Source organism: Scyliorhinus torazame, chromosome 8 (genome assembly GCF_047496885.1).
Source record: "Scyliorhinus torazame isolate Kashiwa2021f chromosome 8, sScyTor2.1, whole genome shotgun sequence".
In the NCBI taxonomy this organism is placed as follows: Eukaryota; Metazoa; Chordata; class Chondrichthyes; order Carcharhiniformes; family Scyliorhinidae; genus Scyliorhinus; species Scyliorhinus torazame.
In genome coordinates, this window is record NC_092714.1 from 36140597 (window position 1) to 36153570 (window position 12974).

General features: G+C 46.0%; 1 protein-coding gene across 2 annotated transcripts in view; it reads left to right on the forward strand.

Moving 5' to 3' along the window:
* Positions 1 to 12974, forward strand: part of LOC140427757 (chloride intracellular channel protein 4) — a 123055-nt gene that overhangs the window by 89983 nt on the left and 20098 nt on the right. The window contains exon 1 of one of the 2 annotated variants that reach the window (XM_072513385.1): positions 8499 to 8576. The exons of the other annotated variant lie outside the window; for it this stretch is intronic. Coding sequence (XP_072369486.1) covers positions 8514 to 8576 — 63 coding nt within the window. The 5' untranslated portion in view covers positions 8499 to 8513. Of the gene's footprint in view, positions 1 to 8498; positions 8577 to 12974 lie in introns of those variants that run through there. 2 annotated transcript variants of the gene reach the window in all.

Genomic DNA, 12974 nt, shown 5'->3' on the forward strand with positions numbered 1-12974 from the left:
TTCAGAGTAGCCTTATTCAGAGCAGCCTTATTCAGAGCAGCATTATTCAGAGCAGCATTATTCAGAGTAGCCTTATTCTGAGCAGCCTGATTCAGAGCAGCCTTTTTCAGAGCAGCCTTATTCAGAGCAGCCTTATTCAGAGCAGCAGCCTTATTCAGAGCAGCCTGATTCAGAGCAGCCTGATTCAGAGCTGCCTTATTCAGAGTAGCCTTATTCAGAGCAGCCTTATTCAGAGCTGCCTTATTCAGAGTAGCCTTATTCAGAGTAGCCTTATTCAGAGTAGCCTCATTCAGAGCTGCCTTATTCAGAGTAGCCTTATTCAGAGCAGCATTATTCAGAGCAGCCTTATTCAGAGTAGCCTTATTCAGAGCAGCCTTATTCAGAGTAGCCTTATTCAGAGTAGCCTTATTCAGAGCAGGATTATTCAGAGTAGCCTTATTCAGAGCAGCATTATTCAGAGTAGCCTTATTCAGAGTAGCCTTATTCAGAGTAGCCTCATTCAGAGCTGCCTTATTCAGAGTAGCCTTATTCAGAGCAGCATTATTCAGAGCAGCCTTATTCAGAGTAGCCTTATTCAGAGCAGCCTTATTCAGAGTAGCCTTATTCAGAGTAGCCTTATTCAGAGCAGGATTATTCAGAGTAGCCTTATTCAGAGCAGCATTATTCAGAGCAGCATTATTCAGAGTAGCCTGATTCAGAGCAGCCTGATTCAGAGCAGCCTGATTCAGAGCAGCCTTATTCAGAGCAGCCTGATTCAGAGCAGCCTTATTCCGAGCAGCAGCCTTATTCAGAGCAGCCTGATTCAGAGCAGCCTTATTCAGAGCAGCAGCCTTATTCAGAGCAGCCTTATTCAGAGCAGCATTATTCAGAGCAGCATTATTCAGAGTAGCCTTATTCAGAGCAGCCGTATTCAGAGCAGCCTTATTCAGAGCATCCTTATTCAGAGTTGCCTTATTCAGAGCAGCCTTATTCAGAGCAGCATTATTCAGAGTAGCCTTATTCAGAGCAGCCTGATTCAGAGCAGCCTGATTCAGAGTAGCCTTATTCAGAGCAGCAGCCTTATTCAGAGCAGCCTTGTTCAGAGTAGCCTTATTCAGAGCAGCCTTATTCAGAGCAGCCTTGTTCAGAGTAGCCTTATTCAGAGCAGCCTTATTCAGAGTAGCCTTATTCAGAGCAGCCTTATTCAGGGTAGCCTTATTCAGAGTAGCCTTATTCAGAGCAGCCTTGTTCAGAGTAGCCTTATTCAGAGTAGCCTTATTCAGAGCAGCCTTATTCAGAGTAGCCTTATTCAGAGCAGCCTTATTCAGAGCAGCCTTATTCAGAGCAGCATTATTCAGAGCAGCTTTATTCAGAGCAGCCTTATTCAGAGTAGCCTTATTCAGAGTAGCCTTATTCAGAGTAGCCTTAGTCAGAGTATCCTTATTCAGAGTAGCCTTATTCAGAGCAGCATTATTTGGAGCAGCCTTATTCAGAGCAGCATTATTTGGAGCAGCCTTATTCAGAGTTGCCTTATTCAGAGTAGCCTTATTCAGAGCAGCCTTATTCAGAGCAGCCTTATTCAGAGCAGCCTTATTCAGAGTAGCCTTATTCAGAGCAGCATTATTCAGAGCAGCATTATTCAGAGAAGCCTTATTCAGAGTAGACTTGTTCAGAGCAGCCTTATTCAGAGCAGCCTTATTCAGAGTAGCCTTATTCAGAGTAGCCTTATTCAGAGCAGCATTATTCAGAGCAGCCTTATTCAGAGCAGCATTATTCAGAGTAGCCTTATTCAGAGCAGCATTATTCAGAGTAGCCTTATTCAGAGCAGCCTTATTCAGATCAGCCTTATTCAGAGCAGCATTATTCAGAGCAGCATTATTCAGAGCAGCCTTATTCAGAGTAGCCTTATTCAGAGGAGCATTATTCAGAGCCGCATTATTCAGAGCAGCCTTGTTCAGAGCAGCATTATTCAGAGTAGCCTTATTCAGAGCAGCATTATTCAGAGTAGCCTTATTCAGAGCAGCCTTATTCAGAGCAGCCTTATTCAGAGCAGCATTATTCAGAGTAGCTCTATTCAGAGTAGCCTTACTCAGAGCAGCCTTATTCAGAGCAGCCTTATTCAGAGCAGCCGTATTCAGAGTAGCCTTATTCAGAGCAGCCTTATTCAGAGCAGCCTTATTCAGAGCAGCCTTATTCAGAGTAGCCCGATTCAGAGTAGCCCGATTCAGAGTAGCCCTATTCAGAGTAGCCTTACTCAGAGCAGCCTTATTCAGAGCAGCCGTATTCAGAGTAGCCTTATTCAGAGTAGCCTTATTCAGAGCAGCCTTATTCAGAGCAGCCTTATTCAGAGCAGCCTTATTCAGAGTAGCCTTATTCAGAGTAGCCTTATTCAGAGCTGCCTTATTCAGAGCAGCCTTATTCAGAGTAACCTTATTCAGAGTAGCCTTATTCAGAGTAGCCTTATTCAGAGTAGCCTTATTCAGAGCAGCCTTATTCAGAGTAGCCCGATTCAGAGTAGCCCGATTCAGAGTAGCCCTATTCAGAGTAGCCCTATTCAGAGTAGCCCTATTCAGAGTAGTCCTATTCATTGTAGCCCTATTCAGAGCAGCATTATTCAGAGTAGCCTTATTCAGAGTAGCCTTATTCAGAGCAGCCTTATTCAGAGTAGCCTTATTCAGAGCAGCCTTATTCAGAGTAGCCTTATTCAGAGTAGCCTTATTCAGAGTAGCCTTATTCAGAGTAGCCTTATTCAGAGTAGCCTTATTCAGAGTAGCCTTATTCAGAGTAGCCTTATTCAGAGCTGCCTTATTCAGAGCAGCCTTATTCAGAGTAGCCTTATTCAGAGTAGCCTTATTCAGAGTAGCCTTATTCAGAGTAGCCTTATTCAGAGCAGCCTTATTCAGAGTAGCCCGATTCAGAGTAGCCCGATTCAGAGTAGCCCGATTCAGAGTAGCCCTATTCAGAGTAGCCCTATTCAGAGTAGCCCTATTCAGAGTAGCCCTATTCAGAGTAGCCCTATTCAGAGTAGTCCTATTCATTGTAGCCCTATTCAGAGCAGCATTATTCAGAGTAGCCTTATTCAGAGCAGCCTTATTCAGAGTAGCCTTATTCAGAGTAGCCTTATTCAGAGCAGCCTTATTCAGAGTAGCCTTATTCAGAGCAGCCTTATTCAGAGTAGCCTTATTCAGAGTAGCCTCATTCAGAGCAGCCTTATTCAGAGCAGCCTTATTCAGAGCAGCCTTATTCAGAGTAGCCTTATTCAGAGTAGCCTTATTCAGAGTAGCCTTATTCAGAGTAGCCTTATTCAGAGTAGCCTTATTCAGGGCAGCATTATTCAGGGCAGCATCATTCAGATAGCCTTCTTCCGAGCAGACTTATTCGGAGCAGCATTATTCAGGGCAGCATTATTCAATCAGTTAGTTATGTCAGCCGGAGAATTCCTAACTGCTGAATACGAGGTAAACAAAAGGGTTGTTCTTGAAGTTATTAACATTGGCTGTGAGGCCTGAAGTCCTGAATAATGGTTGCTCTGTTTTTATGTGTGTGTGTGGGAAGAGGATCCGATGGAAATTTACTTCTCGGACTGAGAAATATCTCCTGAAGCATTTTAATGGAGACAAGTAGCATTGTTAATAATTCAGCGGCTGTTCCAGAGAGCCATCTCTTACATTTATGGAAAGCGTGCACGAGTGTGTTCGTACTCTAATAATATTTTTAAATCTACTTTTATTCCTCGTACAGTTTTTCCAATCATATTACAGTAGTGTAAGTTCTTTGAGCTCCCTCGTTTGAGCTTTTTTGAATTTTAATGCGTTTGTTTGTGTTATAGTGCTTGGAAGGGCTGGTCAACCAATTGCGTTTACCATTCTATTCCACTCAGTATGTTTTTTATATGGATAACTGAATGAAGAATTGAATTTTGTTTCAATATTAGGTAAGTGTTTAAATTAACATATTTCGGTCTTTTGGGGACAAAGAACACTCGCACAAGATGGCATATCTAACCTAGACAAGAGTGAGTATTTTGTGGTGTCTCGGCCGGGGGTGGGGGCAGGTGTGGGGGGTGGGTGGGGGGGGGGTTGCCATTCCGTAGGGCAAGGACTCACTTTAGGTATCTGGGGGTGCAGGTTGCTCAGGAGTGGGTGAGGCTTCACAGGTACAACATCTCTAGTTTGGTGGGGAGAGTGAAAGCCGATCTGGCAAGGTGGGATGGCTTTCCTCCAGTCCAACGCCGGCATCTCCACATCCTATTTTAATATAGTTGCTGGAGAGCATACTTAAACTGATTTCTTTACTCGCCAGTTTTGTCCATCCTCTTCACGCCCTGAAGGCATTCACTGCTTTCTGAGGTACGGTTCAATGGTTACCCTTCAGCCTCTTCCCCCTTAACCAATTGGCCATTGGTCACGTCCTGTGTAAGTGAACGTCCAATGAGTAACTCCTCCTGTGTAAGTGAACGTCCAATGAGTAACTCCGTAATGGGCGACATCAAAGCTCAACCCAAACCTAGCCTCACCAGAGTTTCACATTCCTGTTTCTCCTCCCATGCTTATTCGTTCACAGTATTTGGTGCCAAGAACAATTATAGTGGACACGATCCAGCGGCCACGCTGCGCCCAAAAAGCAGCTCACTGCGGCGCAGCGTGGCCGTTAAAAGCCGGGAGACCCCGCTCCCGGGATCTACCCGGCTCTCCACGCCTCACGAGATCGAACACAACCCCTTATACAACGTGAGTCGTGTTGAATAGTCATGTGTATCTCAGCACTGTGAGCGGTGGGAAAAACACGGCTAAACGTGCTCGCATTTTGTTCCCATTTGGGTGAATCGTGCCCATAGTCTTCTCCCTGCCTTGCTTTTCCACCACATCACCTGAGATCAGCAGACTCCACACAGACTATCCTCTGTGTGGTATTCTATACTCATTAAATTCAACTTGCTGCTCCACTGAGGGAGACAGACTCTTTGTTGTAGAACTTCATGCCTTTTCTTCAGAAAACAATGTGTTCCAGGATTATTTCTCCTCTACTTTTGAGAATTTAGGTTACGGTTGAGGCCGCACTCCTCAATCCCATCCCTGCTGCCCCACTCAGGGATCGAACTGAAATGACAGGTCAGGCCCTGATATTTAAAGAAGGACCTGGTCCCTTCCTCTGGGTATAATAATAATCGCTTGTTGTCACCAGTAGGCTTCAATGAAGTTACTGTGAAAAGCCCTTAGTCGCCACATTCCGGCGCCTGTTCGGGGAGGTCGGTACAGGAATAGAACCCACGCTGCTGATCTTGTTCTGCATTACAAGCCAGCTGTTTAGACCACTGTGCTAAACCAGATCAAGTTAACATTGGTACACGGTGGGAAGGGTTTTGTTTTAAATTCATTCATGGATGTGGGTGTTGCTAGCTTGGCCATTTCAGAAGGCAGTTAAACGTCAACCGTATTGCTCTGCCGCCAGGAAACGCCTTTAAATATCTGCAACTACGAGCCATTCTGAAAAAGGTAGTGGCCTTTTCGCCGCTGCCGCCGCTGAGGATACAGGACAGGGTGGTCTCCGGCACCAGGGTGGGGAAGGGGAAGGTGTTGGATATCTACCAGGAACTACAGGAGGCGGAGGAAACCCCGGTGGAGGAGCTCGAGGGCAAGTAGGAGGAGGAGCTAGGTGAGGAGTTGGAAGCGGGTCTGTGGGCAGAGGTCCTGGGCAGGGTTAATTCCTCATCATGTGCCAGGCTCAGTCTAATTCAATTTAAGGTGGTCTACCGGGCACACATGACGGTAGCGAGAATGAGCAAGTTTTTGGGGGTAGAAGACAGTTGTATGAGGTGCAAGGGCAGCCCTGCAAACCATGTCCACATGTTTTGGGCATGCCCGGAGCTTAGAGAGTTCTGGCAAGTGTTCGCGAGGGCAATGTCCAAGCTGCTTAACACAGGGGTGGTGCCGAGTCCAGAGATAGCGATCTTTGGAGTGTCAGAAGACCCGGGAGTTCAGGGGGCGAAAGAGGCCAACGTCTTGGCCTTTGCCTCCCTAGTAGCCCTGACACGGATTTTATTAATGTGGAGGGACTCGAAGCCCCCGAGTGTAGAGACCTGGGTTAATGACATGGCTGGGTTTCTCAGCCTCGAGAAAATAAAGTTTGCCTTAAGAGGGTCTATGCTAGGGTTCTCTCGGAGGTGGCAGCCGTTCGTCGACTTTCTCGGGGAAAATTAAAATGTCAGCAGCAGCAATCCGTAGGGGGGGTGGGTGGGGGGGCGGGGGGTGGGGGTGGGTGGAGGTGGGTGAGTGCTTCATTGGGATGGTGTGGGAAGACTGAGTCGCGTGGGGTAATGTCTATTTATTTAATTGTTATTGTATATTTTCTTTTTGCACTATGTTAATGTTCACTCTATTTTGTTTTGTTATTATTGTTACTACTGTTTTATTATGAAAAATGTTGCAAAACCTTAATAAAAATACTTTTTTTTTTAAAAAAAGAGTCAACTGTATTGCTGTGGATCTGAACCAGGTAAAGATGACAGATTTCCTTCCCTAACGTTTCTTCCCATCCTGCTGGTTGTTTGTACACTCAGCAGGAGGCCCAGCAGCATTGTGCACTTACCTTGTGGTGTAGCCAGCCTGATCTTCTTGAAGGCACGCTGTCTCTCTGAAAGGAAAGCTGCACTGAATAATATGGCTGGAATTTACATGATGGAAAAGTGAACCCTAGGAGAGAGTTGCGGTCCAAGATGGCGGATGTGGAGCTGAAGATCGGAGACGAGGCCTCCTGCATCTCATGAATCTTGTAAAGGAAATCGCTCTCAGCATTACGGCGCCTGCTGTGACCTATGCAGCCCAAATCTGGACTCCCATCGGCAGTCGGCCGTGTGCCATCAGAATAGCGTTCATTCAAAGCCTTTCAATGTGCCGAGGGAACAGCCCTGCACCCATCCATCCCCACACCGAACTCCTCCGCAGGCTGCCTGCGAAGGGTTTGGTGGCACATTGCACTTCAGAGAAATGGTGTCAGGCCTCAGTGGCACTACAGGAATGAACTTTATTTTAACCATTGATTTGTTGGTAATATTGGTGGAACTGGAGCGAGAAACAGAGTTACAGAACATGACAGTGTAAAGGCCGTAAAATAAATCCTAACCAAGCTGTGAGCTTGAGTTCCAATTTCTGAGGCATATTGGATAATATGGTCTTTTCTTTTGCTGTCCGAAATACATCTTATTATGTGGACTGAGCAGGTGTGTTTTCTTCATGAACTATCATCGTATACCTGTCAAGTCTAGTGCACACTTGGACATATTGGCAGTTTTCTGAATGTTGGCGGAATTTGCAGTATTGTGCATGCATGATGCGCCTGGTACACCTCTTATTCTGTACGCCCTGCATCATCTGTCAGCAAAAGGAGACGGAAGGAGAAGTTTGGTATTATAATAATAATCTTTTTTGTCACAAGTAGACACGGAGAGAACGTGCAGACTGCGCACAGATAATGACCCAAGCTGGGAATCGAACCTTTGCGTACACGGAGGGAGAATTCAGAATGTCAAAATTACCTAACAGCACGTCTTTTGGGACTTGTGGGAGGAACCCGGAACACCTGGAGGAAACCCACGTAGACACTAGGGGAACGTGCAGACTCCGCACAGACCGTGGCCCAAGCTGGGAATCGAACCCAGGACCCTGGCGCTGTGAAGCGACAGTGCTAACCACTGTGCTACTGTGCTTGCCGCCCACTGAACTGAAACTTGCATTACTAATAGGCCACACATTGTGCAGTGAGTGTATATCAGTATTTAAACTTCCGCTGTTTTATAAAACATTATAAAACTTACAGATGTAGAAAGTTGAGGGCAGCACGGTAGCATAGCGGTTAGCGCAATTGCTTCACAGCTCCAGGGTCCCAGGTTCGATTCCCAGCTGGGTCACTGTCTGTGCGGAGTCTGCACGTTCTCCCCGTGTGTGCGTGGGTTTCCTCCGGGTGCTCCGGTTTCCTCCCACAGTCCAAAGATGTGCAGGTTAGGTGGATTGGCTGTGATAAATTGCCCTTAGTGTCCAAAATTGCCCTTCGCGTTGGTTGAGTGGGGTTACTGGGTTATGGGGATAGGGTGGTGTGGGCTTGGGTGGGGTGCTCTTTCCAAGAGCCGGTGCAGACTCGATGGGCCGAATGGCCTCCTTCTGCACTGTAAATTCTATGATGATGAAAGTTGTGGATTAAATCTTATCAAGACCGAAAGACCCGTTATTGATGTCAACATTGTGCTTTTGAATTCAGCTTTAAGTTATGAATTTCCACCTACTCACAGCAGCTTGGCATTTATTGGCAGTTTTTCCTCCAGTGCACGCTGCCAATATTTTCAGCGTGTGTTGCTTCAAAAGCTTGAAAGCCTTTAGCAGGCTCCATATTCTTCTGGGGAGGGTAGGAGTGGTGTGGAGACGCTGAGAAAGAAGCTTGAGTAATGGTGCTCACTATTCGAGCTGAAGGGGCTGAGTTGGGCTGAGTTGTATTACTAGACTGTACTCTTTGGGGAGCCCGACAATTGCTTTGCCAGCAGTATGGCTACAGCAATCTTGACACAAATCGGACGCATGTATCCAGAGATTGAATTGTTTGTCAAGGTAAGGTTTTATTTGTTAAAAGAACAGAATAAAATTGTGATTTCTGCACACTTCTGTCCTCTTAAACATGCCTTGGTGACATCACTTTGGGCGCATTATATGTTGAACTCTATTTAATTGTGAACAATGTCTCTCCTTCAGTACACGCCATGCTGGTTGCATTAGTCTTTGCTTGCATTCAAATGAAATAGTTGCTTTTGGAAATATTCCTCAAAACTAAATGGCTCTCTGGAAAGGAAAAGAGTTGCTTATTAATTGGACAACAATCTAATATGAAAATACTGAAGTATTGGCTCTGTAATGTTTACATATAGAAAACACTGACTGTGTCTCCTTTTTCTGTTAATTATGTCTCTTCTGTTCGATCAACAATTAGCTTTCTGTGCAATATCTAACGAGATCCCTCTTTGATTTTCAGTTATGTTAGCCCTTCGTTGCTATTCGATTTTCTTTCTCAGATGAAACAATGACTGTTTGAGTTTTGATTAGTTCTAAAACTGTGCAAGTCCCCAATGGTGAAATTCCTGCATTTTGATGTTATTCACTGACGATAGTCTTTGCATTTTGAAAGCGCCCTGATTTATCAGAGCAGTAAAAGTCTGGATGATGTTATTAAGGAAGTGATGGCTCACTTTGTAGCACTTACCTCTGAGTCACAAACTTCCCGGGTTCAAGCCCCAACACCAGGATTTGAGCACAAAGTCAAGACCGGCCCTTCAGTGCAGTACTGTGGGAGTGCTGCACTGGTGAAGAGGCTATCTTTTGGATGAGATATTAAACCAAGGTCTCGTCTGCCCTCGCGGGTGGACGTAAAAGCTCCCGCAATGCTGTTTTGTCCTGGTGCAATGTTTATCCCTTCAGTGGCATCGCATCAAACAGGTAAATCGGTGATTACTACCTGGCTGTTTGGAGGAGTTTGCTGGGTGACAGTTTACTGCTGCATTTCCAGGGCTACAGGGCAATGTCTACACTTCAAAAAGTACGTCATTGGCTAAACATTGCTTCAAGATGTCTAGTGGACGTGAAAATTGTTATTTAAATCCATATCTTTCCTTGACGTTCACCAATAATTTACTCTTTTTTGCTGGTAATGCGACATTAGTTTTTAAAAAAAAAAAACCCTTGTCTCCTTTACAACTATACAGCTTAATGAAATGCTTCACCGAATTGTTTTGTTTTTTAAATTGTCAATCCACAATTACATGCGGTTTATTCAATTGCTTGGTAATGCTGGGAACGATTTATCTGCCTCTTCGCGCCCGACCTGCTGTCGGGACGAGGCCATTGAATCTCGTGCGAGGCCTCGGCGGAGAGAAACTCCCCAAGGCAAAGTGCTGTGGAATAACAGAGTGCTTCTCTGCACTACAGACACTGAGAAACACCCGCTAAATACACCCAAATCCGCACATGCATTTTTTCCGGTTGAATCGTGCCCGCTGATTCCAACATCAACTTGGAATTGGAGAGTGCCTTTAGTGGGGCTTCACAGAATGGTAATTGGGCAATACATGGAACCGGCGAACATAAGGAGATAGCCGACCAGATGGCCAACAGTCCAGTCAAACATGTTAAGGAGAGTATTCAAGAGAGGTAAAGAGGCAGAAAGATTTAGGAGGAGGTTGCAGAGCTTCGGGATGAGACAGTTGAACACACAGCAGCCAGTGATGGGGTGAAAGAAATTGGGAACGCAAAGAGGCAAAAATTGGAGGCACACAAATATCTCGGAGGGTTCTGCGGCTACAAGAGGTTATAGATTATAGAGAGGCAAGGCAGTGGAGGGATTTGAAATACAGGTAGAAATTTGGATGTATGCCAATGAAAGCAGGAGTGGCAGGTAAACAGGACATGATGGTGAAGTTAGGATATAAGCAGCAGAACTATGATCGAAAGGGGGAAAAAAAAATTGCATTTTGTAGCGCCTTCAACAGGGGTGGTACCAGTGGATTGGAGAGTGGCGAATGTCGTGCCCCTGTTCAAAAAAGGGACTAGGGATAACCCTGTGAATTACAGGCCAGTTAGTCTTACTTCGGTGGTAGGCAAAGTCATGGAAAGGGTACTGAAGGATAGGATTTCTGAGCATCTGGAAAGACACTGCTTGATTAGGGATAGTCAGCACGGATTTGTGAGGGGTAGGTCTTGCCTTACAAGTCTTATTGAATTCTTTGAGGAGGTGACCAAGCATGTGGATGAAGGTAAAGCAGTGGATGTAGTGTACATGGATTTTAGTAAGGCATTTGATAAGGTTCCCCATGGTAAGCTTATGCAGAAAGTAAGGAGGCATGGGATAGTGGGAAATTTGGCCAGTTGGATAACGAACTGGCTAACCGATAGAAGTCAGAGAGTGGTGGTGGATGGCAAATATTCAGCCTGGATCCCAGTTACCAGTGGCGTACCGCAGGGATCAGTTCTGGGTCCTCTGCTCTTTGTGATTTTCATTAATGACTTGGAGTTGAAGGGTGGGTCAGTAAATTTGCAGACGATACGAAGATTGGTGGAGTTGTGGATAGTGAGGAGGGCTGTTGTCGGCTGCAAAGAGACATAGATAGGATGCAGAGTTGGGCTGAGAAGTGGCAGATGGAGTTTAACCCTGAAAAGTGTGAGGTTGTCCATTTTGGAAGGACAAATATGAATGCGGAATACAGGGTTAATGGTACAGTTCTTGGCAATGTGGAGGAGCAGAGAAATCTTGGGGTCTATGTTCATACATCTTTGAAAGTTGCCACTCAAGTGGATAGAGCTGTGAAGAAGGCCTATGGTGTGCTAGCGTTCATTAACAGGGATTGAATTTAAGAGCCGAGAGGTGATGATGCAGCTGTACAAAACTTTGGTAAGGCCACATTTGGAGTACTGTGTACAGTTCTGGTCGCCTCATTTTAGGAAGGATGTGGAAGCTTTGGAAAAGATGCAAAGGAGATTTACCAGGATGTTGCCTGGAATGGAGAGTAGGTCTTACGAGGAAAGGTTGAGGGTGCTAGGCCTTTTCTCATTAGAACGGAGAAGGATGAGGGGCGACTTGATAGAGGTTTATAAGATGATCAGGGGAATAGATAGAGTAGACAGTCAGAGACTTTTTCCCCGGGTGGAACAAACCATTACAAGGGGACATAAATTCAAGGTGAATGGTGGAAGATATAGGGGGGATGTCAGAGGTAGGTTCTTTACCCAGAGAGTCGTGGGGGCATGGAATGCACTGCCTGTGGAAGTAGTTGAGTCGGAAACATTAGGGACCTTCAAGCAGCTATTGGATAGGTACATGGATTACGGTAGAATGCTATAGTGTAGATTTATTTGTTCTTAAGGGCAACACGGTAGCATTGTGGATAGCACAATTGCTTCACAGCTCCAGGTTCCCAGCTTCGATTCCGGCTTGGGTCACTGTCTGTGCGGAGTCTGCACATCCTCCCCGTGTGTGCGTGGGTTTCCTCCGGGTGCTCCGGTTTCCTCCCACAGTCCAAAGATGTGCAGGTTACGTGGATTGGCCATGATAAATTGCTCTTAGTGTCCAAAATTGCCCTTAGTGTTGGGTGGGGTTACTGGGATAGGGTGGAGGTGTTGACCTTGGGTAGGATGCTCTTTCCAAGAGCCGGTGCAGACTCGATGGGTCGAATGGCCTCCTTCTGCACTGTAAATTCTATGATCTATGATTAATCTAGGACAAAGGTTCGGCACAACATCGTGGGCCGAAGGACCTGTTCTGTGCTGTATTTTCTATGTTCTATGTTTGTTCTGCTATCTCAAAATGTCCCAGAGTGCTTTGCAGCAGACAAAATTCTTTTGAAGTGCAGTCACAGTTTTAATATAGGGAAATGAGGTAGCTATGTCGCTCTCACATTCTCACAAGCAGCAATGATCCGATGCCAAGATATTGGGTGGAATTTGCCCACTTTGAGACTCAGTGCTGTGGCGAGCAGCCTTTCCCGCCGGCTGGAGTAGTGAGTCCCGCACCATATTCTATGTTTGGATCCTGATTGGTGTACTGGGGCATTCCCTTCCGAGACACCCAATGGACCAGCAGCTGATTCGCCCACCTGCTGTCAGCTTGTGTGTTTGACGGTCCTGGCACCATATTTAAGTATCAATCCAGCACACGCATATCACTCTCTCCAGCCTAGACCATGCAGGATGTCAGCATCCCAGAGGAAAAAGGCTAGCAGCCGCAAGAAGTAGCTTGTTCAACACCACCACCCCCCCACCGCAAGCCCATTACCTGTGAGGCACTCACGCCCCACTTGGGACCTCGACTCACTGCATCTGGAGTCTTTGCTCACTCACTGCCAGTAAACAATGTGGTATCTCTTTGACCCCCTTGTTTATGAGCTTTTCACGCAGACTTGTCGTGGTCGAGCTTCCCTCCCCTCGGTCTTCCGTCTTGGTCAGAACATGAGCGGACGTTTACAG